The following is a 26564-nucleotide window of genomic DNA, read 5'->3' as shown; positions in this document are numbered from 1 at the left end:
CAGGTTATAAAGAAACTTGTGTTCAGGAAACATTTCACGGACAGATCTTCAAAAAAGCATGAGAGAGAGAGAGAGAGAGAGAGAGAGAGAGAGAGAGCAAAAAAGGAGTCCACGCTGTTGCTCCACAGCCAAAGAACAAAAAACGTGCATTCATACACCTTTCTTTGTAGACCCATCATGTCACAGCTGCATGTGATAAGACAGATTACTAATTAACTCGATAGATCTACGATCAGACAGCACGAAAATGCAAGTCCAAGTTAATAATAACAAACCCATCAAGCCATTACAAATCCACTCATCTCCTTCCACATCAAGACTCAAACATAGCCCAAATCACCGATCCACATGAGGCCCATCCTAATAGTGGCCCGTCCATCTACGACAATCATTTCTTAATTGGACCATCAAAATTCTTAATACTATATTCACCCTAATACCATTGTCGCAATCCGACTAAATGTGATAATAGATTCATTTACTTGGCGTGAAAACCACACTGTCCAAAAGGCTCATCTAACCCTTCGTCTCGAGGCTCTTCTTACATCCAGATGTGTTACAGATCAGCCACGTCAAGACACCATTACTTTAGACGAAGGTCGTGGCATATTTATCATGTAAAAAGCATGATACCACAATACCAGTTGGTACATTCAAAACACTGCTGGTAGTAACAAGAAAAAGTATGCCGATCACAACTTAAGAACCCTTGTAAACATAATTTGAGTGTCTAATAAGAAGAGGCCATCCTTAGTGTGAATGATCGATTAAATTACTACTTGTCAATAAGAAGCATAATGATCCTGCGTAATGAGCCTGATGCAATGCACTTAAGTTGAGTAAAAGCCGTGATCTTGATGCGTGATCATGGGGGAAAAAAAAAAGGAAGGAAAAAATTATTTAGGCTAACCAGTAAGCTTGACATACATACCCTAACATATGACAAGATCCGATGAATGTTGAATACAACAGCAATGTGGCTTGCAGCTTACCGATCCGAATCAGTTTAATTTGAAGAGCTCTTCGAGATCTCAACATATCAACTAATCTTGATGCACCCAAGTAAGTCGAAAGAAAGCTGTGATCTGTCTGATACACAACACTTTTGAGGGTGATGAAAGAAAGAAAGAAAGAAAAAGAAAAGAAACAGCGTTCATGGCATAACCTGACATACTGTGATGAGATGTAATGTCCACCGACTGACTGACCCTGCAACTCACAAACCTGAATCAGCTAAAATTGGAGATCTCTTCAAAATCCTACCATACCAGTTGATCCGCAAGCCATTCAAGAGGCTGTGCGACAAGTATTGACCCCATCTTTGCAATCGCCGGTGAGATCGTTAAAGGTCTCCAGCTGCTTCTTGCCCCTCAGAAACACCTCTGTGTCCACTTCTCCCCTCATGTACCCGTCGAACTCCACCGGAATCCCATTGTTTAGCTTCTTTGTTTCCTCGTACCAATCGCTATTCTCCCCCCACAGGTCTTTGAAATCGTCGAGAAAATGAGTGGAGTACTTGTCCTTGAGTGGATCGAACAAGGAGGTGTCGGGCTCATTGGTCGCGATGTACAGGTGCCTTCCGCCTTCGATCTTGTCCCTGAGCGTCGACAGCAGGGCCTCCGGGGAAGTGTCCGCGGCCAAATTAGGCCACTGCTGGGTGTTGCTCGCCTTCTCCCCCCTCACCACGTGGACCGAGTCGAAATCCCACTTCAATCTCGAAGCAATGCCGGAGACTATGTCCATCAAGCGGGGAGATTTCCAGATGAGGTGCCATGGCCGCTGGATCACCGACTCCGTCTCCCCTTCGCAGACCCGGTACCAGTAGTTGTCCGGCTCGACGGCCCCGAACTTGCGCATGATCAGGGTGCCCTTCACCTTGGCGAGCTTCATGGGCGTGATCCTCAAGTCCTCGACGAGGTGGAGGCTGAGCTTGTCCTTCTTCTGCCACAGCGCCCAATCGTTCCAGAACTGGCGCTGGTCGAGGACCGAGGCGGAGTCCCTCAAGTGCTCGAAGTCGAAGTAGAACCTGAAATCCTTGCCCTCCTCGTCCTGATTCGTGGACGAGTACTTGGACGAGAGGCAAATGGTGAGGTCCATGACGAGGGTCCGGTTCAGGTACTGGGCTTCGCCCAGTGCGCAGAGGAAGCTCCACAGGTAATGGTTCATATTCTTGCACCGATCACCCCCGCCAGAGTATATCAGGTACCTGCTGCTGCTGAACTTGCCCTCGGACTCGACCACCGGAAGGGAGTCGTTCACGGACTCGCCAACCACGGGGACGACGAGCGGGACCGAGGCCTGCGATGAGATAGGGATCTTATTTATCGCGAACTCGCCGGCGCCGTCGTTAGCGCCCTTTTTCGGTTTCTTCTTCTTTCGGGCATTGACGCCAGTGTGGTAGTCGCCGATCCTGACGATGGAATAAACGCAGCCGCGTGAGCGTGTGATCTCGAACCGGCGGTAGTCCTTGTAGAAGCCGGCGCGCTTGGCGTCCTTGGGGCGGAACCGCCAGGCCATGTCGCAGGAACCGCCGCCGCCGTCGCCGCCGCGCACCGGCTTGCCGAAGCGGTAAAAGTGGACGTCGCGGAAGGACTCGATGGTGGCGCGCATCATTAGGTGGAAGACCTCCGGGTCGGCGCAGTTGATGGGGGCGGCGTCGTCACAGTCGGTGCTGTCCCCGCCGGCGGCCGTCGCGGCGGCGGAAGAAGTGTTGGAGTCGGGGAGGTCGGCGAGGTGGATGGCAGCGGGGTCATCGGTGGAAGCGGAGGACGAGGAGGCGTTCAGGAAGTCCTCACCGGTGCGGAGGGGGGCGTCATCGGGGCGGAAGGTAGCGTTGGTGGAGGAGGTGAGGAAGGCGGTGATCTTGGAGGAGGCCGCGGAGGGGGAGGAGGGGAGAAGGAGGGGGTCGTCTGGGCGGTAGGTGGCGGCAATGATGCTGAAGGCGAGCACGCCGACGACGAAGAGGGCGAAGCAGAGGTTGCCGACGAGGTGGAGGGCGGTGTGGCCCAGCGCGTCGGCCCGGAAGCTCCCGGTCCGGTTCAGGAGGAGCGACGGGCTATGATTATGCATACTGGACGAGCGAGAGACGCCTGAAGACGAGTGGGTAGGTGATGGAAAGGGACCGAGGAGAGAAGCGATGGAGTCTAGTGATTGGGGATCGGAAGTAGAAGAGATCAGTGGCGCTCGACCGACCATGAGAGAGAGACTTATGGGCGAAAGCTTTTGTTGTCAGCGCCCTGGATTTCACGGCGTCATTCTCACCACTTGGCCTTGGCGATTCCTGACGGAGACCGAGTCCCACGGTATCTCTGTTACGCTGCCTTATTGCCTCATTTTTTTTTATTTTCTTTTATTTTTTTTTCTTCTATTTTATATTTAATTAATATTGTCACTTTTGAATGGTAGAAACTCGAAGCGACTTTACGCTTTTACTCCCTATAGACATCTTGGAATTAATATCACCAACTAAATCGGAAGCATGTACCTGTAAAAATATAAAGTCAGATTTAGGTTTGCATTACTCGGATATTTTATCGAATAATCAATCATATCCGAAATAGAATATAATGAATTACAGGATAATTGATATATTCTTTTTTTTATTCATGCCTTATACTTAATGGACCTGATTAAAATAATTAATAAACTGTTCGGTCACACGTGCAAAGTGTCTCTATCAGCAATTGAAGATCAAAACTAAATTATAAAATCAAGAGCAAAAAGATTTTAGATGTCTTTATGTAAATCATCCCTCTTCTATTCATTAGGGCTTCGTTAAGAGCCCAATGATCATATCGATTGTCTGAAATTATAGATAACTTGAATGAATTTTAATTATAAAAAAATAATATAAATAATTAATCAATGATCCTCAAATTAAACTATATATTTAGCATGTGAAAGCATCAGAAAAGTTTCAATTGACCTTATATTAGTGGAGGTGAGGATGACTGAGCACTAAATTCGATTCACCAAGTCAATTTGAGACAAATTCCGATTTGAAAAATAAGTACGATGAAACATGTGGACCCTATCCATCACTGGTCCCTACTTAAAGATTCTTTTATTCTAAAAAACCCTCAATTTTATTTTTTATTTAAAATATTTTATTTATGGATTATTTAGTATTTTTTATTTTATAAATGATGATATTATCTTTGGTCTCCGCCCATCATTGTCTTCACCGTACTATTTTAGATAATATATTCTTTAGTCTCTGCCCCATTGGTCATTGTCTTCACCGCACTATCTCTTTTTTGATTGTCATTGTTAGGACCATTTTGGCACTGAGTGGGGGGCGGAGGTCGAAAAATTTCGTTCGATAAAATTTATATTGAAAAAATGTTTAACTTAAAAATATTTGTAAGCATAGTGAATAAGTAAATTCGTTTATAATAATAATAATAATAAATATAAAGTAAATACAAACCGATTTATAGTGGTTCAATCGTTGTGACATATGCTCACTCCCGATTCCTCTTCACTCGACACCATCGGCTTCCACTATCGATTTTTTTTCTAACGGACGAAGATCAACAACTTTACTATAGAGAAATCTAGGGGCAACATAACATGCGCAGTAGAAGAACAGAAAATAAAATTATCAGATTTCCCAAAAAGATGTTCATCGTCGTGCGAAGATTAGTGCGCAAAATCTATAAAATCGAAAATTGTATATATAAAAGATTATATTTTACCTAGGGAGATCGTATATCCCTGAATCCTTATAGATTTATAGGATAGGATGAAAGAAGTCAAGCGTCCTCCTCTCTAGCGGTGATCCACACAATAGGGCTACAACGACGCTCCTCGCTTCACTACCCAAATCTATGCACCTAGAGGAGGAGAAGGAGAGAAGAGAATAGGAGGTGACAACCAAAAACCTCTCTAGCCTATGGGTGTTTGGTTCCCTCTTATTTATAGAGACCCACATATCAACTTAACCCTAATGGATCCTACCCTATTTGTTATGATCACGGTTTTGAAATTCACCATCATGATTACTTTTAATTGATGAAATCATAAAATACTTTTAATTTTGAATAAGTTTACAATACTTAGAAAAATACCTAAAGCAATCACTTTTGTGTGCCAAAATGTTTAACTTAAAAATATTTGTAAGCATAGTGAATAAGTAAATTAGTTTATAATAATAATAGTAAAAAATATAAAGTAAATACAAACCGATTTATAGTGGTTCAATCGTTGTGACATATGCTCACTCCCGATTCATCTTCACTCGACACCATCGGCTTCCACTATCGATTTTTTTTCTAACGGACGAAGATCAACAGCTTTACTATAGAGAAATCTAGGGGCAACATAACATGCGCAGTAGAAGAACAGAAAATAAAATTATCAGATTTCCCAAAAAGATGTTCATCGTCGTGCGAAGATTAGTGCGCAAAATCTATAAAATCGAAAATTATATATATAAAAGATTATATTTTACCTAGGGAGATCGTATATCCCTGAATCCTTATAGATTTATAGGATAGGATGAAAGAAGTCAAGCGTCCTCCTCTCTAGCGGTGATCCACACAATAGGGCTACAACGACGCTCCTCGCTTCACTGCCCAAATCTATGCACCTAGAGGAGGAGAAGGAGAGAAGAGAATAGGAGGTGACAACCAAAAACCTCTCTAGCCTATGGGTGTTTGGTTCCCTCTTATTTATAGAGACCCACATATCAACTTAACCCTAATGGATCCTGCCCTATTTGTTATGATCACGGTTTTGAAATTCACCATCATGATTACTTTGAATTGATGAAATCATAAAATACTTTTAATTTTGAATAAGTTTACAATACTTAGAAAAATACCTAAAGCAATCACTTTTGTGTGCCAAAATGTTTAACTTAAAAATATTTGTAAGCATAGTGAATAAGTAAATTAGTTTATAATAATAATAATAATAAATATAAAGTAAATACAAACCGATTTATAGTGGTTCAATCGTTGTGACATATGCTCACTCCCGATTCCTCTTCACTCGACACCATCGGCTACCACTATCGATTTTTTTTCTAACGGACGAAGATCAACAGCTTTACTATAGAGAAATCTAGGGGCAACATAACATGCGCAGTAGAAGAACAGAAAATAAAATTATCAGATTTCCCAAAAAGATGTTCATCGTCGTGCGAAGATTAGTGCGCAAAATCTATAAAATCGAAAATTGTATATATAAAAGATTATATTTTACCTAGGGAGATCGTATATCCCTGAATCCTTATAGATTTATAGGATAGGATGAAAGAAGTCAAGCGTCCTCCTCTCTAGCGGTGATCCACACAATAGGGCTACAACGACGCTCCTCGCTTCACTACCCAAATCTATGCACCTAGAGGAGGAGAAGGAGAGAAGAGAATAGGAGGTGACAACCAAAAACCTCTCTAGCCTATGGGTGTTTGGTTCCCTCTTATTTATAGAGACCCACATATCAACTTAACCCTAATGGATCCTGCCCTATTTGTTATGATCACGGTTTTGAAATTCACCATCATGATTACTTTGAATTGATGAAATCATAAAATACTTTTAATTTTGAATAAGTTTACAATACTTAGAAAAATACCTAAAGCAATCACTTTTGTGTGCCAATAAGTAAGTCCAAGTATATCTACTATAATCGTCCATGATGACAAAGACGTATTTGCTACCTCCTAGGTTTCATGTAGCAATTAGTTCAAACATGTCTATATGGATTAATTACAATGGCCTAGAGGTGCTTATTTGATTCTTTGGTTTAAAACTATTTTTTATTTGTTTTCCTAGTTGACATACATTACACACATTGTCTTTAACGAACTTAATGTGAAGAATTCCTCTTATAAGTTTTTTAGATGAGATTTGAGAGATTAGTTTCATACTAGCATGGCCTAATCTCCTATGCCAAAGCCAAGCATCATCATTCAAAATCGAAAAATACATTTCATTACAAAAATCATCAATGTCGATAGTGTATACATTATTTTATTTTAGAACAATCATAGATGTGTTTTTGTATGGTTTTTCAATAATGCAAGCATTGGATTCAAATCTAATGATGTATTCTTTATCACACAATTGACTAATGCTCAAAAGGTTATGCTTTAAGCCATCAACCAACAACACATCTTCAATAAAAAAGTTTGATTTGTTACCTATAGTTCCTTTGCCAATGATTTTACCCTTGTTGTCTCCGAATGTGACATATCCTTCGTCTAGGCTAGTGAGCTTAGATAATTGAAATGGATCTCTAGTTATATGCCTTGAGCATCTACTAACAATGTACCATCTCTTACTCCTAGCTTGTGATGGTAAATATTTCTACAAAAAAGAATGATTTTTAGGTACCCATTTGACCTTGGGTGCCTAAAAAATCGATCGACTTAACTTATCATTTTGCATGGAGTTCTTTACGGTTCCTTTAGGAATCCAAATTAAATTGTGTGAACTATATTTCTTAAATGGACATTGATAAGCAATATATCCAATTTTACAACAAAAGTTGCATTTATTTTGAGGTGAAACATGTAAAGTTGAACCTTTAACAAAGATGGTTAAATTTTTATGAGTGTTACTCACAAAGCCGATTCCATCTTTTCTATGAACATGATTTTTACTTATAAGAATTATGTTTAAAGATTTGCTACATATTTCAAATTTTTCTAAGGTTTCATGTAGTTGTGAAATTTTCTTTTTAAGCGTTTCTAATTCATTGCATTTTCTACAAGGAGCTAGACTATCATACTCAATTTTTAGTCTATCAAAATCACTAATAAGAGAGGCATACTCCTTTTTTTAATAATTTATATTTTTTGCTAACTAATTTATATTTATCGAATAAATCATGAAAAATGCTTAGTAATTCACCAAAAGATAAACTTGCATCTAATGAACTACTTACCTCATCTCCAATAGCCATTAGCGCATAGTGAGCACCTTACTCGGTGTTGGTTTGCTCCTCTTTTTCGAATGCACTTGAGTCGTTCCACGTTACTTTAAGAGCCTTTTTTTTCTTTGGTTATTTCTTTTTTACTTGGGGACATTCGCTTTTGAAATGTCCTAGCTTCTTATATTTGTAGCATATGACTTGTTCTTTTTTGGGTTCAAATTTATTTTTAGTATCATTTCTAAATTTATTTCTTTTTATGAATTTTAAACTTTCTTGTTAAGAGTGCCAAGTCATCATCAAGGTCCTCATCACTTGAATTTTCTTTCAAGTGGTCTTCTTGAGTTCTTAGTGCCATATCCTTCCTATTCTTTGGAAGGTTATTCTCAAACTCTTCATGAACATTACAAGTCATCTCATAGGTCATCAGTGACCCAATTAGTTCTTCGAGAGGAAAGTTATTTAAATCATTGGCCTCTTGAATGACCGTTACTTTATGATCCCAACTCTTTGGAAGAGATCTTAAGATTTTATTAACAAGTTCAAAATTCGAGAAACTTTTACTAAGTCCTTTTAGACTATTTATGACATCCGTAAATCGGGTGTATATGTCTCTAATGGTCTCACTTGGTTTCATCCAAAATAACTCATAAGTATGCACTAAAAGATTAATTTTTGACTCATTCACTTTACAAGTGCCTTCGTGAGCCACTTCAAGTGTGTGCCAAATATCAAAAGCTGTTTCATAAATAGACATACGATTGAACTCGTTTTTATCTAAAACACAAAATAAGACATTCATAGCCTAAGCGTTTAAAGTGAAAGTCTTCTTCTCTAACTCATTCCAATCGTTTATTGGAAGGGAAGACTTTTGAAAACCATTTTCAACAATGTTCCATAGCTTAAAATCTATAGAAATTAGAAAAATCCTCATTCCAGTCTTCCAATATGTGTAATCCATTCTATTGAACATGGACGAACATGTAATTGAGTGACTCTCTTAGTTACTAGCAAATGCTATCTCTCTTAGGTTTTAAACTAAACGAGAGTGACCTTACTCTGATACCAAATATTAGGATCAAGAGCGACACTAAGAGGGGGGGGTGAATTAGTGTAGTGGAAGAATTATTGCTTTCGATTAAAACCGATTCCAACGAAAATCATTTCATAAAGATTTTAACTTGAAAGCATATGGGGGTGTAGAGAAGGCAGTAAGAAGGTAAAGTAGCTTGCAATAAATGTAAATTTGCTCAAAATGAAATACAAACTAGAATTTAGAGTGGTTCGGTCGTTGTGACCTCCATCCACTTTCAGATTCCTCATCCGTTGAGGTTATCAGTGTCCACTAATGGCCTTCCTTTAATAGACGAAGATCAACCACCTTTTACAGCACTTTCTCATTTTTACGGGTTTAAGAGATAAACCCTTACGAGTCTCACACATCTCTTGAATGATCTCAATACTTAGAAAGGAAGGAGGAGGACTCGAGCACTTTTTACAATACTTTAACACCCAAGAATTTAGGATTATGCTAATGCTTTCGTGCCTTTCATGCAGAAAATGGTGGGGTATTTATAGGCTCTAATTGGCTTTAGAATTAGAGCAAAAAAGTATCACATCTCTAGATTTCGGGATACTGGTGGGAGTACCGCCCAATCTGGGTGGTACCACCACCCAGTTTGGGCGGTACTACCACTTGCCAGAGCTCGGAGACCGAGCTCTAGTGGTACCACCGCTTGACAAGGGCAGTACCACCATTGATAGCATCAACTGTCAGTGGTACCACCGCCCAGTCTGGTTGGTACAACTACCCAAAGCACTTGGGAGATCGAGTCCTAGGTGGTGCCATCATCGACCGTGACTTCAGATGCTAAGTGGGCTATTCAACCAGCCCAATTCAGCCCTATTAAGGGCCCAGTTGGCCCCTATTTGAGTTAGTGGGATTACCTCCCATTCCTAACTCAACTAATTACTAACTACAATTAAGGCAAGCGATTAGTTCAATATGTCGATTTCTCCCGACGATCCTCAGACGAACTTCTCGATGAGTCTTCCGGTGCACTTTCGGCGAACTCCCGACGAACTCTCAGCGATCTTCTGATAAGCTCTCGATGATCTTCCAATGAGCTTCCGACGATGAACTCTCGGCGATCTTCCGACGAACTCTCAGCGATCTTCAAACGAGCTCTCGGCGAGCTCACGGTACATTGTCTGAATCTTTGATTTCGGCTCATTATCTGCTTTACGCCTCACTGCTATCGTAGTTAATCCTACACACTTATCGCAACACATAGATTAGGTCAAACAATTTACCAATTGATTTTATCATCAAAATCCGAGATTCAACACTATTGTGTATTTGATCTCCATCCAACTATCTAAGCCTCTTAGATTAGTAAATCTCTATCCAATCTCTCATTGGCTCTTATTCGATCTCATCCATACGATCCAATAATTTAAGGACTTATTGAATATCCAATAAGACAGGGGCTCCAACGGATATCTCGTCGCAACGCCTATCATATGTGTGACCCTCTAGGCCTAATATCAAGCTGGCTGTGAGTTATATCTGTTAGAACTCCTTCTAGCTCAGTGAATTATTATCTTCATAATAATTCACTCGACTCATCAACTATGGATGTACTAGGCTACTACGCGGTAGCCCCTAGATGATACATAAGAATCCAATCCTTTAGACATATCTATCCTCGGTTACCATGTATCTATAGTCCCTCATCCATCTAATATCTCATAGACCGTATACCGGGCATGGTGCTGTCAGACCCTTATGTTTTATCCATAAGTCTCGCTCTAATTGGATTCTCCTGGAGAACTCTTTCTCTTTTAATCCGAATGACCCTAACCAAAGATTTATCTGAGCAAAAACACATGAGATATTCCTTTCATGACACTGAGAGCAAATGATCCTCTATCAACACTCAATAGCTCTTATAAGGTTGGCTACCACTCCCAATGACCAATTGTGCTAGATTTGAAATTTTCAAACCTATAAGTCCGATACCAAAGAGTAAAGTACTAATATAGGATATCCTTAGTATCTTAAGTCTAAGGACCATATACACCACTAGGACAATTGAATCACTATCTGATAATGATGTATCATTAATTATACAACATTCTGTGAGCGGATCAATCAGTGAACTCATTCTCTAATAAGCACTTGCATTGTAGCTATAGTGTCCCCACATGAGCAACTATGAGACCAGCTACCTCCATCATCTAGATGAGTATACAATACACCAGTCTATCTGATTATCTCGATGTCCCTTTCGAGTAACCTATGACCAGGATTATTTAGAGTCTATGTTTAAAGATGAATCGGTCTCATTATCATGATCTCATCATGATCTGATCCCCATTACACAAATCCATGGACATCACAATATATATGCATATATGCAATAAGCAATATAAAGTAATAAAATATCAAAATATAATAAATAAATAGGTTGATATTTGCCTATTAAAGGAAGATCAATAGTGGATGCCAGTGGCCTCGACGGAAGAGGAATCGACGGAGTGGATGTAGGTCATGATGATCGAACCACTATAAAAATCTGGTTTGCTTTTTATTTTATGTAATTTATCTTACTGCAAACCTCCTTACCTTCTTACTATGCTTTTACTACACCTACACTCACATATGCTTTCAAGTTTTCAAAATCGGTTTTCAACGTATGAAACATTTTTAGAACCGACGTGATTTTTACTACTGCACTAATTCATCCCCCCTCCCTCCTCTTAGTGCCGACTCACTCTTAACAATATATCCAATAACCTCCTGAATTATTGGATCCTATTGGATAGAGATCTACTAATCTAAGAGGTTTGGGTAATTGGATGGAGATCCAATGTCTAATAGGGCAGGATCCATTATGGTTAAGCTGACAATGGACCTCTATAAATAGGAGAGAATAAAAGGGCCATAGGGTAGGCTTCTTGGTTGCCACATCTTATTCTCCTCTCCCCTTCTCCTCCTTAGATAGCAAGTGTGGATATTTGTAGGAATTTACTACCAGAGAGGAGGGTACTTGACCTCTTTCATCCTCTCTCATAAATCTGTAGGAATTCAGAAATATACGATCTCCTTAGAAAATATAACTGTCTTACACATGGTTTTTCATTTCGTGAGTTTTCGTATGCCAATTTTTGCATGACGACGAACACCTTTTGAGAAATTTGATATTTTTGTTTGATGTTCTTCCATTGTGCATATGATGTCACTCCTATATTTCCCTACAAATCTTACAATGTTGGATCTCTAGGGCAGAAAAAAAAAATTTCTTATTCACAGAACTCCAAAAGAATCTAAGGTGGAAATAACTTTAATCCAACTATATGAAGATACAATTTAATGGTATGATTGGTATGAAATCTGCCATGGGATCCCCTCGTGAGAGCAATTCAAGAGAGGGCTTCTCGTTCGCTTTGGACAATCTGAATATAAGAATGTTAATAGGTAGCTCACTAAAATTCATCAGATTTCTATAGTGTTAGAATGTTAGAGCAGATTTGAACGATTATCAAATCAAGTCAGAGATTGGTCCGAACGATAATTGATGAGAACATTTATTGAAAGACTTAATCTAGATATCTAGTGTGAAGTCAAAGCTCGCCAACCCTGCTCTATGACAACTACAATCTCATTTGCACGTTTACATGAGGAAAAAATCAATAGGAAAAATTGTCGAAACATAAGTCACAATAAACAAATTATCAACAAGCCACCCACGTCATCTATTTCCAACTGAAACCCTAACACCTGAAGATTAACCTGAGAAGAACTCAAGGAAAGATTAGCGAAGAGTTTGTGCTGGCACTATAATGAAAAGTAGAGTCGGGAGCATCGATGTAAATAAGGATAACTTTTGATGATTGAACTAATTGGGCAGGAACCAAAAGCTAACAATGTGGATTCTGATCATGAACGTATAGATTCTGATGAAGATGTTGGACTTATCATATATACAGTGCATGCATTAGCCGGCTATTCTAACCCGCAAACTATAAAAGTTGAAGAAATTTTAGAACATCAACATGTTACAGTTTTAATTGATATTGATAGCATTAACAATTTTATGAATTGTAAGGTTGCTGACCGATTGGCTTACTACATTGAAGGCTATGACAAATTCGAAGTAAAGGTCATTAATAGATAGATTTTAACTTATGATAGCAAATGTTCGAAGATAAAATTGATTATACAAGACCAAGAGTTGCTTGTGGACTTCTTTTTGCTACCCTTAGAAGACATCAAAGTGGTGCTTCTACCCTTAGAAGACATCGAAGTGGTGCTTAGAATTAAATAATTATCAACCCTAGGTGATGTTTCTTAAAAAAAATTTAAACTTATCATAAAGTTTTTTATTAATGAAAAATAGATGATTCTAAAGGGAAGACGTGGAAGTAAGGTCACAACTACCACTAGTCATCGGATGGAGAGGGTTCTTCGTAAGATTGCAATGACTATAACACCGAAAGACTAACCTATCGTTTATACTATCAAGAAGTGAAGACTGTACTTACTTGATCAACAAGTTGTTATGCGTCGTAGATACCCTATGACTCAAGTGCTAAAAAAAAAGCCTCCCGAGTTTAATGCTGTTGAATCTTAAGGACAAGACTGATTTGAAGGAGGAGGAATTGTTAGCATATCTTCATTTTCTAAGCTTTCAATAATATTTTATAAAGTTTGTCTTTGCTATGCTGTTCCCAAATCTTGAAATCGATCACAATCGAACGTCTTTTGATCCGGACCGGACCGGACCTAATCGGAACCAGTCGGCCGAAACCGAACCGTATCCAAACAATTTCGCTTTACCTCGCCACGCGTCCTTCTCCATGTCCTCATGTCCACTCTACATTTCAAAAGGAGTCTATCGTCTCGCCCGATCCCCCTTCTTCCTCCTTTCCCTCGTCTTCGTGTCTCCTCCTTCTGTCGTTCCTCTGCCTCACTCTCCACTCTTCCCACCTCTCCATGGCCTTATTGGAGATCTCTCCATCCTACGCGCGATCCAGAGCTCTACCACCGAATGATCTCTCTTCGAGGCCCATCAACCCTCTCCTCGCCTTCAAGAATCGGCGCCCTTCTCTTCCCTGCAGCGCCCGCCGGATTCCGAGAATTCTCTGCTCCGTGTCACCAAAGTAGGCCCTTGTATCGGTTGCTCATCTCTGCTTTGTTAATGTTATCCTGTTCTATTCTATTCTGTTGATTGTGATTTGGGTTTTTCGTTTTTGCTGCTGTTGTTGTATAGTCAAGTCCAGGCCCCAGTTCTGTCCGCCACTCCGGCTGGTGCAACGAGCAAGAGGGAGTGTTTCGGGGTGTTCTGCACCACCTATGACCTGAAAGCGGTAATTCTTTGAATTGTTCTTCTGAGAAAGTATGCCTTTTGTTTCTTGACGCTCGAGCAGTTCTTTTACCCTTGTCGCTTATTAGGGCCAGTGGCCGGACCGACTCATTTATGGTCAATCGTGAAGCAAGTATGTTAAGATTACAGGGGCATCTAATCTATTTTGTGCTACGAAACTAAGTTTAGCAGCTTCTGAATCTATCTCAAGTTTGTTTTGGGAAGGCTATGCCCTCTGCCCTTTTCAGTTAATAAATTAGATCCGAGTCTTTTTCTGCGACATAGTAATGATTTGGATGGTCAAATCAGATTAGATTTGATGAACGTATGAAAGGTGAGTTACCCTTCTCTTTGGGTGATTAATGGGGTGTTCTCTAGATTTATGAGCTGAAACAATCGCAAGATTGGTTATCTGACGAAAAGGAGCCTATTTCTAGTTGTTTAGGAGTTTGTGGAATGACTGTTCGAAGTTTTCATGATGAAGATGACCTTCCCGTTGCTGCGGTTGTAGCTCTTTAACAGGCTTTTGATGCTCAATCAAGATGACCTATCCATTGCTATGATCGTAGCTCTTTAACAGGCTTTTGGTGCTCCACTCATCTGCTCGTCTACATTAAAGATTATGCATTGATCTCTGTGATTCTTAACGTGCATAAGTGTTATGTGTAGCACAAGCTGCTGAAATTACCTGGAAATCAGTTTAACTTTAAACTGTTCACAATCAGGTGCCATGGCACTTCTTTTGCAGAAAAATTAATACTTTTCCAGTGTGTGGTTATGCAAGTATGATAGTTATTCCTAATTGTTCTTTTTGATATCTTGGAAGTCTCATAGTGGGTACTGTTAACTCTTATTTGATGCATTTTCTTCAACATCCATAACCAAGAATCAATTATATAGTTAAAAAGAAGTAGAACTAGTTACGAGGACCTATATGCATCTTTTTCTTTCTGGTTTAGGAAAAGGTAAGCTCAACTACTTTTTATTTTCTCTTGAGGTGTGTTTAGTATACCTATTTTTTTCAGAAAAAGTAAAAAAAAATGTTAGAACTTTAATGGATAATCAACTACATACTTCTTTAAATAAAAATGATTCAATGTTTAGTATACCTATTCATTTAAATATACAACTTGATGTGTATATTTAAATGCTTTTGTAGGCTGACAAAACAAAGTCATGGAAGGGTTTGATCAATATTGCAGTATCAGGTGCAGCTGGAATGATATCTAATCATCTACTCTTTAAAGTAAGGAGTTCTAGCCTTGTTCTTTGCCTTCAAATCTGTTTCATTTTTCAAACTAAATAGATTGTGTAATATCTTTTTGTGTATCATGTTTTTTATGGTTTACCTTTTTCATCTAGTTAGATCATCTGCTACTGCTACTTCTTATACTATGTATCTGTTTGATGAAAATTCATGGAGGACGATTTGCTAAATTTAATATTGACAAAATTTTGTCCTGACTTGTTACAGGGGAAAAAAAACTAGTAGTGTTGATAAAAGCGATTTTGATAACAGAGAAATATGTAAGCATAACATTTTGCTTTCTTTTAGTGACACAGTCAAGTGCTTAATCATTTAGATAATAGCTTTTTCTATTCAGGTTTCTGTGCCTAAAAATTTTAACAATTAGCACTTTTTATGTGATATTTCTATAATGGTTTGCTTATTGCAGTAGGGGAAAGGTGCTACTAATTGGTAACCAGTGTTGGTAAAAGCATAATTCAATTTTTAATTGTTCTTTTTCTCACTTGTTCTTGATGGTCGAACAGAATAGGAAGTGTGTTTTTGGTTCGTATTTGAAAGCTCTTTTGCCTATTCTCTTTTACATGTGCTGACATAATGCCTCCAATATTCCATAGGCTTCTGAATGGGGCAGAAACTTTCTATAGCTTTTTGATGAAATCAATTCAAAATCTGACCGAAACTGTTCACTATCGTAAAAATACTGTTCATAATTCTCTAAGCAGATATTTTGAACATCTTCATAATTCATTCTGCATAAGTTGATAATGTATAGAACCTTGGACTTCTTGCATTTGGGCATATTTTCAGTGTTCTTGCTAGTGCAGTTACACCAACAACTAACTAGTGAAAAATCTAAAATGCCTTTCATTTATATCAACATTTGTCGATTTATTTTGTACATGATCTATTGGCTTCTCTTCTGTTGTTTTATGTTTATGCATCTTAGTTCAGATATGTGTAGGTTGGCATGATGTATGTGTGTATATACATATTTGCTTATATGCATTCATGTTTTTACATGTACATATACATAGATAGTTCTTTGAATCTTGTTGAGCAATTCACTATTTTGTTTGAGGTTTCAGCTTGCTTCTGGTGAGGTTTTTGGGCCAGATCAGCCAATTGCCTTGAAGTTGTTGGGTTCTGAAAGATCATTTCAAGCTCTCGAAGGTAATGATTATTTAGTTGGTTTAAGACTTGATGCAGAAGTTCTCATATGAAATATACTTTGTAATTATTCTCTTTCAATGGCTTATTACCTCCTTCCAATTATTTGGAAAGTATAGGAGTGGCAATGGAACTGGAGGACTCCCTATATCCTCTGTTGAGGGAGGTAAGCATTGGAAAAGATCCCTATGAAGTGTTTCAGGATGCAGAATGGGCACTTCTGATCGGGGCAAAGCCCAGAGGCCCTGGAATGGAGCGAGCAGGCTTACTAGATATTAACGGGCAGATTTTTGCTGAACAGGTTCTTCATCTTTTTGGGTACATATGTACATAAGATTTAGGAGGATGATATTTGTTGCATCTTTGATATTTGAAAACAAAATTCAGGGAAAAGCACTCAATGATGTGGCATCACGCAATGTGAAAGTTATTGTCGTGGGTAACCCATGCAATACAAAGTATGACCAATAACTTCTGGTTGATATCTACCAATAACTTCTACTTGATGTCTTCAGTAGAGCTGAGTGCTAATCCACTGAAAACTTACTCTTTTCAGTGCACTTATTTGTTTAAAGAATGCACCAAATATACCTGCCAAAAATTTCCATGCCTTAACCAGGTTGGATGAGAACAGAGCCAAATGCCAGGTTGCTTATGACAATTTTTTTTTTTTTTTTTCTTAAACTGCTGTTTGTAACTTTTCTAGTATTCTACATTTATGAATTAACATTAACATTTCTTTGTCGTGATATCTACAGCTGGCCCTCAAAGCTGGTGTGTTTTATGATAAAGTCTCAAACATGACTATTTGGGGAAATCACTCGACAACCCAGGTCAGGATTCAAGAAACTCTTCCAATGTATTAATATTTATCTTGTGTTATTTATCAATATCAATTTCTTGCAGCTTGGTGAAGTAAGATAAAATTAATCAGTGTAAAATTAAAGCATATTAAAAGAAATATTTTACTCAAGTAACCATTTTGTTTGCATTTCACTCTACCAGGTTCCTGACTTTTTAAATGCTAAAATCAATGGCATGCCAGTAACCGAAGTTATAACTGATGTCAAGTGGTTGAAGGAAGAGTTTACTGAAAGAGTTCAAAAGGTGTACTGATTATATGTTAATCATATTTACTGTAAATATGCCAGGATGAGACAGTTTTGATTAGTTTATGCTAGCATTGTTATTTCATTTTCAGCGTGGTGGTGTCCTTATACAAAAATGGGGTAGATCTTCTGCTGCATCTACTGCTGTTTCCATTGTTGATGCCATAAGGTCCCTCATCACTCCCACGCCAGAAGGCGATTGGTTCTCTTCAGGGGTAAAATTATTATATAACAGACTTCATTTTAGAATCTATCGTACCTTTTTGGTACTTTGGCATTTGACTTCCATTTCTAGCATCTAATGTAATGTTTTCTGTTTGTTCTTATGCGTGCAAACAATAATAACCATATACATGGAAGGAAAGTAATCTAACTGCTCTTATTATTAGCTGTCAAGTGTTCTTAGTTTAACGTTGTTGACTCGAGAACTCAGAGCCGTTTTTATTTGTGTTTGTGTACTTTGGTGGAAAAGATATGTGAAACTTATAGATGAAATCATAGATTTGAAGACTGTTATGTCCATCAATTACCTGGCCTTGTACACTTAGCTGCCTTGAATATACTTATATGACAAGTTAAAAAGAGACTTCTTGGTCACAGTAATATATGGGAGATGCAATTTGAGGGTCATCAAGTCATGGAGATATCTCGGTGACTAGCCAGTAAAGAAAAGTGTCATCTTAGGGATGGCTGAAGCATGAGTTCATAATCAATGTACTCATTGATTTAAGCTAACCTTCAGAATACTAGAAAAGGAATCGGAACACTCACGGAAAATCAAATCCTTTTCTGAAATCATACAAGTGCTTAGAATTATGTTTGTTCATTTATTCATCCAAAATTTCACTAGTATATTGCAGGTTTATTCCACTGGAAATCCTTATGGCATAGCAGAGGATATTGTGTTCAGCATGCCATGCAGATCGAAGGTACCCTTACCCATATATAGATTTTTGGTCTCACTCTTGTATTTGGAAATGTCTTTAAACAAAATCATGTTATTTCTCAGGGAGATGGTGACTATGAACTAGCGAAGGATGTGATATTTGATGATTACCTCCGTGAGCGTATAAAAAAGGTATGTCTCGCTTTATATACACTTAAGACAAGGATGATTCACCACCGTCAGCCTTGTGAATGCAACCAATTTTCTACAGACCGAGGCTGAGCTTCTTGCCGAGAAGAGATGTGTAGCACATCTGACCGGAGAGGTAAGCAACATACATAACATACCTGTAGGAACACTCCTTGTATACCCTTCCAGAGTTTGGAAAATGCAGGTAGCTTAAGCCATGTGCTTCTTCTCAGGGTAATGCCTATTGTGATCTTCCTGAGGATACCATGCTTCCCGGAGAGCAGTAACACCTAAGAAGCATTTATCCACAATTTGAGAAATGTGCCTTCAAAACGTATTGACAGGAGGAGTCAAAGCCTTTGATTACACCTCCCAATAGGAGCTGCTTGTTATTTTTATATATTAGTATGTGCAAGTTCCGCCAACTTGATCCATGTTGTATCATATATGTTGTACCATAAAATATATCAGGCTAAAAGCACCTTCATATTGAATAGGTAGCTGTAGTGTATAATTTCCTTGAAAGTATTGTGGTTTGGTTCCATGATGTCATTGGAAATTGTCACTTCAAATTCCAATACAGATTTGGGAATCCTCGGCAGCTTTCGTGAGATAGGCAAATTACAATCAAGTGGAGACCAGTTATTTTCTACAATTTCTACAGACCAGGATGAATTTGTTTCGGTAAGGCAATTACTTGATGGTAGAATTTGTTTTCTGATTCCTGTTGTTTCGTTATTATGATTTCTTCAGCAGTTATTATTAGTAAGCAATAATAGAGCGATTTATCTTTTCTCTAGCATATGATCGATCGAAACAATTACGGATCTGAGAATTGGATTAGCTACACATATATTTGATTAGATGTTTATTGTAGAAAACAAGATAGGTAACAGTTGTGCATTAAAATGCAGGTTTCTATATTATCTGGAGCTGTTTCTTCTTGTTCTCGGCTGCATCAGCTGCTTCCACCTGCATTTTAGCAGTTTGAAGGTCCGCTTCACTCGCTTCCTGCTCACTTTTGGCCGTGGCTTTCTTCACCTACGTAACATCACCAATTGCACGCATCAGCGAAAGATCGAAAGCAGCGTGAGAAAGAGAAGAGAGAGGACTAGCGGAACCACCACGTACGTACCAGTCCTGTGACGGAAGCTTTTGCGTCCTGCAAACCTTCCTCGAGGGAAGCCGTGAGTGATACCAATCCCTTCTTCATCTCTGTCATCTTTGAGCTATCTTTCCTGTCTCCTTCTTCCATTCGGCTGCTGTTGGTGCCCGCCTTTGGGAGCTCTGCACGAAGATGAAGCGTGACTTTACTGCTACGTGTAAGAATGTCATGCGAGACGTGTCTCGTGCACCGCAATGGTAGGTATGAGCCATTCGAGTGGCCGCACGCGACCCAGCTGATGACTGGGCTGGGCTTTGTGTTCGCTTAGGAACGGGCTAAAAAGAAACTTTAATACCTCGTTGTCAGTGGCGATCGTGGGCAATTCTTCTTGACTCGCGTCGACAGATCGATCGACGTGGATTAAACTCCTCAGCCGCCGTTGGGCTGCAAGAAGCAGAAGAGAAAACCAAAACGAGCCCACGGCTCCACTAGTTCTTTCCAGTGTCATCGACCTCTTCTCGAGGTTTACTTCCGCTCTCATTTCTCGCGATTTCGGGCTCCGCTTCTTTTTTATCTCTTTCGAGTTTAATCATCATTTCAGTCTTTACATATCAGATAGAGATCTTTTTCGTCAAAAGCTATGCATCGTGAATATGATCTTAATAATATTTGATTTCAATCCTAATATAAATTTTTTCATATAATTTATAACATATTATAAATTTTATGTTTATACTTTTATATCAAAGTCTAGGTTCCTGAGATCAAATATGTTATATCTGTTATTTGTTTATGATGCTTCAATTATTCGTATATTTTGTCAATCTAAATTCCTATCTACTTCGTCTTGTTGCCTGCTTGCAAGTGATGTTAGCTTCTTTGGAACACGATCTTCGATGATTGCAAAGCAATGATGATCATTGTGCAGCACCGTTGTCGGTGGCAATCGTAGTAACCTCGTTGCATATAGCCGCTAGGCAGCATGCACACCAAAGCAGCAACAACGATCGTAGGCAGCCGCCAAGCGACGAGTTGTACGCCATTAACCGCACATCGTAGTAGTAACGCACAAGTAACAACGCGCGAGTAGTAACGGCATCTAAGTGGTAGCCTCATGCAGGCAAAGGTCGCGTCGACGCAGCAACCACGCATACGCGGTAGACGCGTCCAGATGACGATAGTGCACGGATAGTAGCTGAGTCTAAGTGGTAGCCTCACACAAGCAGATGCCATGCCCAAGCGGTAGTCACATAAGCAGTAACCACCTGCAAGTATTGGCCACACTAGTGGTGCCCGCCAAACGTAGAGGTGGTGGCCGATTTGCTCCTTAAGGTTTTAAAAAATATACATCTTTACCTTTGTAATTTCTATTAATTCTATTTTAATCTTTTTGATAATTCTGTCCTTTAGAAATCTTGTAATTTCAATTTATGTCATATCAATAAATTTACTATTTTACCCTTATGAAATTGAGAAATTTTTATTTATATCCTTAATTATAAAATCGATCAATATAATTTAATTAAATTTGATCATGACTATATTTTGACTAATTATTGATTGAATTTAATATCGATCAAATTTAGAAAGAATTAAATTTTGATCAATTTTTTATTTTGATCGACTTGTTTAATTGGGCTTATGTTTAGCATAATTATAGGCTTGCCCAAATTAAATAAAATTTATTGGTTTAATTTAAGATTTTATGCAAAAATTATAAAAAAATATAAATTATGATTTTTTATAATTTTCTCATATGATTTATTGATTACATGATTTATTCACATATATATGTTTGAAATTATTAAATAATATTTATCTTTCACATAAAGATCCTTCATCATTTATGTGTTATTATAATTACAATTATCATATGAGTTTATTTTTTATTGATTAATGTTCAATAATTATTATGATTATTATTTAATTATTTAATTATTTCAGCATAAATTAGATTAAAGAAATTTGATAAATATTATTTGTAACTCATCTCCCTATATTTTATTTGAGTAGTAACCGCCAAAGTGGCTTGGGATGATAAACTTATGGGATATAAATTATAATAAAATTTTTATCATTTATAGGATATTTTAAACTATATTTTATATTATTGTATTAGTCTTAAAGCTACCAAAGTGATCTAGATCAATAACTTATAAAATAATATTAAAAAATTAGTATTAAATGATATTAAATAAATAATATTCATAATGATACACATGAATATTATTGAAGATTTAGATAATTATCTTAATGACACACATAATAGCCTTAAATGATATTAAAATTTAGATAATCATAAAGTAGAATCTACTTCAAATAATTATGTAATGGGATAGGATGATAATGTTTTGAATATCTTTGTAGTTTCGGGTTGTATACCCAAATGTGGTAATACTATTCCACAAGGATTGTATCAGTCCTCCATAGATATCTTAAGTGAACAGTCAATATTTCACCCAAAGGTAAAATATGGATGATATCAATTATTCATCATATTATAAAAATTTAAAGTTTTAATATTATTTTATATTTTGACAGTGGTACTTTCGTCCATACATTCTTATGCTTTTAGTATCCTTGTATTATCTGGATCAAATTATTCATAATGATTAGAGTATGTGCAATTCACATTAGGTATATTAGATCTTGATTTAGCATTGCTTATTGAAAAGCTCACAGACTTGATTGATGAAAGTACTATGGAAATGAAGGCTCGGGAAAGATTTGATATGCTTAATTTACTATTCATAAGAATAACAATTGCAAATAATATAAAGACTTCATTATCGATTGCAACTAACGCATAAGAATATTTAAAGGTTATTAAAGACAGATTTAAATATATTGATAAGCTATTAGTTGACACACTAATAGCTATTGATAATATCATGAGTGTTTTATGCAGAATATCAAAAAGAACTTGGTGATGAGATATACTTCATAAATTCAAAGAATTTTACATAATAAATTTCAAGTTATAAACCTTAAAAGATGTCATGAGAGAATACATAAACTATCTTGATTCATGTATAATATCTCTCAATTCATTATGAATCATAAAAATTATAATTCTGAAAAATTATGATTCATTTGAACAAAAAGATTATCGATTCATGCATTTGAATAAATATTTTTAAATCATCACTTCAACTCATGCATAATTTCAACATGTAAAATCATTAAACATGATACAATCATTTATTTTCCAAACATTCATCATTATTTTCAACTCATTCAATTTATTAAATTAGCATAATATCATGAGTATTTCATGAATTCATACAATAACATGAAGGATAACAAGAAAAATTAGTGATGAGATATACAAATCATGAAGACAAATTGTGAATATTAAGAGACATATTATGATTCTTTTTAGATAACTCAAATAATAATAAAAAAAGAATCATAGTAAACAATCTTGATTTATAAAAAGAATACTCAAGTTATAATTCCGAGAAATCAAGATAAAGCTCATTTAAATTTAAATCATGAAAAATCGATAAAGTAGAGAAATTTTTCAAGGAGAAAGCTTTTCTCTTTTTAGTTTATTTCATACAAGCATTTCTTTGTCCTTTTTTATGCCAAATAAAAATATACAGTAAAAATTGATAATCCATCAATCGCAAGAATCATCATGCATAATTTTAAAATATAAATTTATTAAGCAAAATCTCAAATTACACTATTTCATCATGATTTCATATTTTCAATCAGAATCATTTTGTTTGCTTATCATAAAATATGCATTTTTCTTTTAATGTGAATCTAACATTTCAAGCTTAGTTTTCGATACAAAATCCATGCATTATCATTAAGCATGATACCAAACTTTTTAATATTTTCATTAAGACATTAAGTATGGTTTCAATCAAAATCGGAAATCATCAAGATACACATTATTTCTTCTTGAAAAATATTCATAGGATCATCATTAGATTTAAATCTAACATTTTATTTCATTGATATAAAACATGTAATTTTCATTATCATTTTCAAAATTACTAGCATGATCATAATTTTTGGATTTTTATTTTTAAACACATAATTTTCAAGATAAATAATTATTCTAAACTAAATAAAAAAAATTAAATGCATCATAAAAAGCATCATATAATTTCGAAATAAATTAGGGGGATTTTGATTATCTCATCGTCAAAAGTCGTTAAGGCGTAGTTTGCCTCCTTGCCTTTGTTGACTTTCTCCTCGCTTCGGAGGAGCTCGATTCATCCAAGATTGCATCCTTCTTCTTGTATTCAAAGTAAGTAGTTACATTCTTTTTAAGTTTATTTTTGTTCTTTAATTCTTGTTTCATAAACTTTTTAAATTTCATTGTGATGAGTTCAAGTTCACCATCACTTGAGCTAATGCTCGAGTAGTCTTCGAATGTTCTAAGTCCGAAATCCTTCCTGTTCTTTGGAAGGTGATTCTCGAGTTCTTCACATGCATTGCACGTTATTTCATAGGTCGTCAAAGACCCTATTAGTTCTTCGAGAGGGAAATAGTTCAAATATTTTTATTCTTATATTACCGTTACTTTCGAATTCCAATTTTTAAATAGAGATCTTAAAATCTTGTTAACGAATTCAAAATTCGAAAAGCTTTTACCAAGAGCTTTTAAACCATTGATGATATCCATAAAATAGGTGTATATATCAATAATGGTTTTGCTTGGTTTCATATGAAAAAGTTCAAAATCATACATTAAAAGGTTAATCTTAGAATCTTTAACTCTATTTGTGTCTTCGTGTGTGATTTCGAGAATATGTCAAATATCAAAAGTCGTTTCGCACGTAGAAACCCGATTAAATTTATTTTTATCTAAAGTGCAATAAGACATTCATAACCTTTGCATTTAGAGAAAACATCTTCTTTTCCAAATCATTCCAATTGTTCATTAGGAGATAAGACATTTTAAATCTATTTTTGACTAGGTGCCATAAATCGAGATTCAATTAAAGCAAGAAAACTCTCATTTGAGTTTTCCAATAAGTGTAGTCCGTCCCATTGAAAAAAGGAGGATGAATGAGAGAGTGACTCTCTTAAAAGCCGAAAAGAGTCATTTCTATTTGGGTGTTAAACTAAATGAGAAAATGAGCATCTGATACCAATTATTAGGATCAAGAGGTCGGCACTAAGAGGGGGGGTGAATTAGTGCAGTCAAAAAATCATGTCTTCAAAAACTTTCTAACGATAAAATCTGTTTACGTTGAAAACGATTTCGGAAACTTAACTTAAAAGTATATGGAAGCATAGTGACTAAGTAAAGTAGTTTGCAGTATGTAAAGGGTAACAATAGAAATGCAAACCAGATTTTAGAGTGGTTCGGTCAGCGTGACCTACATCCACTTTTGGCTTCCTCCTCCGACGAGGTCATCGACTTCCACTAGAGGTCTTCCTTCAATAGGCGAACACCGACCACCTTTTACACCCCTCTTCTCCTTTTCACGGGTTTAGGAGATAACCCTTACAAGCACTCACACTCCTTTTACAAAATTCTAAACTTAGAGTGGATGAGGGAATTTCTAAAGAGAACAAAATTCTAAACTTAGAGTGGATGAGGGAATTTCTAAAGAGAATGCAGCAACGTTACTTTGTGCTTGTGTGCTTTACACATATTCTAACATTAACCGGATGAGAGGGGTATTTATAGGTTTCAAGTTGATTCAAACTTGGAGCCTAAAAAAATCTCATCCCGGGTTTCCCGGGCATGGGCGGTACCACCACCTACGTTGGGCGGTACCACTGCTCAGTCTGGCGGTACCACCGCCTAGGATGCTATGCTAGCGGTACCACCGCCTAGCACCTTGCTAGAGGTGGTACAACCACCCAGACTTGCGGTACCACCGCATGACACAGTCTATAATTCGTTAGTGGTAATGGGTTATTGGTTATGATTAAAGTTATAGATATGGGTTAATGGTTATGATCAATAATTATGAGTTACGGTTGTGGTAGTTATGAGTTTATGTTCTATCATGGTTCTAATTATTATTATTTTTATTTTTTTATGTTTATTATTTGTTATGGCGAATCCTTCGTCAACACGTTTCGATAGATCGAACGATCGGAATGAGTCCCATGCTCTTGTTGGTTCTTTCTCCCTTAAATAGAAGGCGGCATGTCCGGTCTTGGGAGTTAGTTCCACTCCCACGTCTCGTGGTTCAGGGCCCGAATCTTCTTTTGTCTCTTTTTGATTTGATCGGATCGGATCGTCGTCTCAGCCGGTAAAGTCAAATCTATCGCTCACCTTTTCTTGCCTTCTTTCCGGGTTTGATTCAGGAGTAGGATGACTTCTCAATCGTATCCTTCTCCCGTTCTTGATTTCGGGTTTTTAGTTTTTTTTTTTTGTTTTATGAATTCGGTTCATGGCTCAGGAACTTCACTAATCCTGAACAATTTATGAATAGTGGGTGTTTGTGTAATTTGACTCAGATTCTAGATTTTTCAACAAATACATTATTTTGCAGGTATTTTACATATCATGCTAATTAGCATGATAACTTGGGTCTTTCTTTCTTGATTTTTTTTTTTACCATCAAAATTTATATCGAATTATAAAATGCCACAGATAAACGACGGATGACAGTTCCTATAGACCTTCTAGGAA

The 26564-nt window shown here is 37.1% G+C and overlaps 2 protein-coding genes across 3 annotated transcripts; one reads left to right on the top strand and one right to left on the bottom strand.

Annotated features, from left to right (window-relative positions):
• Positions 1-1026: 1026 nt before the first annotated feature.
• Positions 1027-3303, bottom strand: LOC103973386 (uncharacterized). 2 transcript variants are annotated; one of them, XM_065141797.1, is made up of 2 exons: positions 1166-3303; positions 1027-1089 (listed from the first exon to the last, which is right to left on the bottom strand). In XM_065141797.1, the coding sequence occupies exon 1, from the start codon at positions 3193-3195 to the stop codon at positions 1288-1290; it is 1908 nt and encodes a 635-aa protein (XP_064997869.1). In that variant the 5' UTR covers positions 3196-3303; the 3' UTR covers positions 1027-1089; positions 1166-1287. The 2 variants fall into 2 exon arrangements, with proteins under 2 accessions (XP_064997869.1, XP_064997868.1); XM_065141796.1 differs by having other exon boundaries at positions 1027-1085.
• A 10464-nt stretch (positions 3304-13767) lies between these two features.
• On the top strand, positions 13768-19340 carry LOC135634276 (malate dehydrogenase [NADP], chloroplastic-like). Its single transcript, XM_065144637.1, has 14 exons — positions 13768-14043; positions 14154-14250; positions 15406-15492; positions 16581-16665; positions 16782-16963; positions 17050-17120; positions 17219-17309; positions 17421-17495; positions 17668-17769; positions 17864-17986; positions 18632-18700; positions 18781-18849; positions 18929-18982; positions 19080-19340. The coding sequence occupies exons 1-14, from the start codon at positions 13877-13879 to the stop codon at positions 19131-19133; spliced, it is 1326 nt and encodes a 441-aa protein (XP_065000709.1). The 5' UTR covers positions 13768-13876; the 3' UTR covers positions 19134-19340.
• Positions 19341-26564: the final 7224 nt, after the last annotated feature.

The sequence above is a fragment of the Musa acuminata genome, chromosome BXJ3-3 (genome assembly GCF_036884655.1).
Source record: "Musa acuminata AAA Group cultivar baxijiao chromosome BXJ3-3, Cavendish_Baxijiao_AAA, whole genome shotgun sequence".
NCBI lineage: Eukaryota > Viridiplantae > Streptophyta > Magnoliopsida > Zingiberales > Musaceae > Musa > Musa acuminata.
The sequence above is the reverse complement of the archived record's forward strand: the minus strand, read 5'-3'. Positions and strand labels throughout refer to the sequence as shown.

Bases quoted from the DNA above. Each gene is read 5' to 3' on its own strand.
- LOC135634276 (XM_065144637.1), top strand. From the start codon at position 13,877: ATGGCCTTATTGGAGATCTCTCCATCCTACGCGCGATCCAGAGCTCTA. The intron at 14,251-15,405 runs GTAATTCTTTGA...ATGCTTTTGTAG, and splicing joins CCACCTATGACCTGAAAGCG to GCTGACAAAACAAAGTCATG. The intron at 16,666-16,781 runs GTAATGATTATT...TGGAAAGTATAG, and splicing joins ATCATTTCAAGCTCTCGAAG to GAGTGGCAATGGAACTGGAG.
- LOC103973386 (XM_065141797.1), bottom strand. From the start codon at position 3,195: ATGGTCGGTCGAGCGCCACTGATCTCTTCTACTTCCGATCCCCAATCA.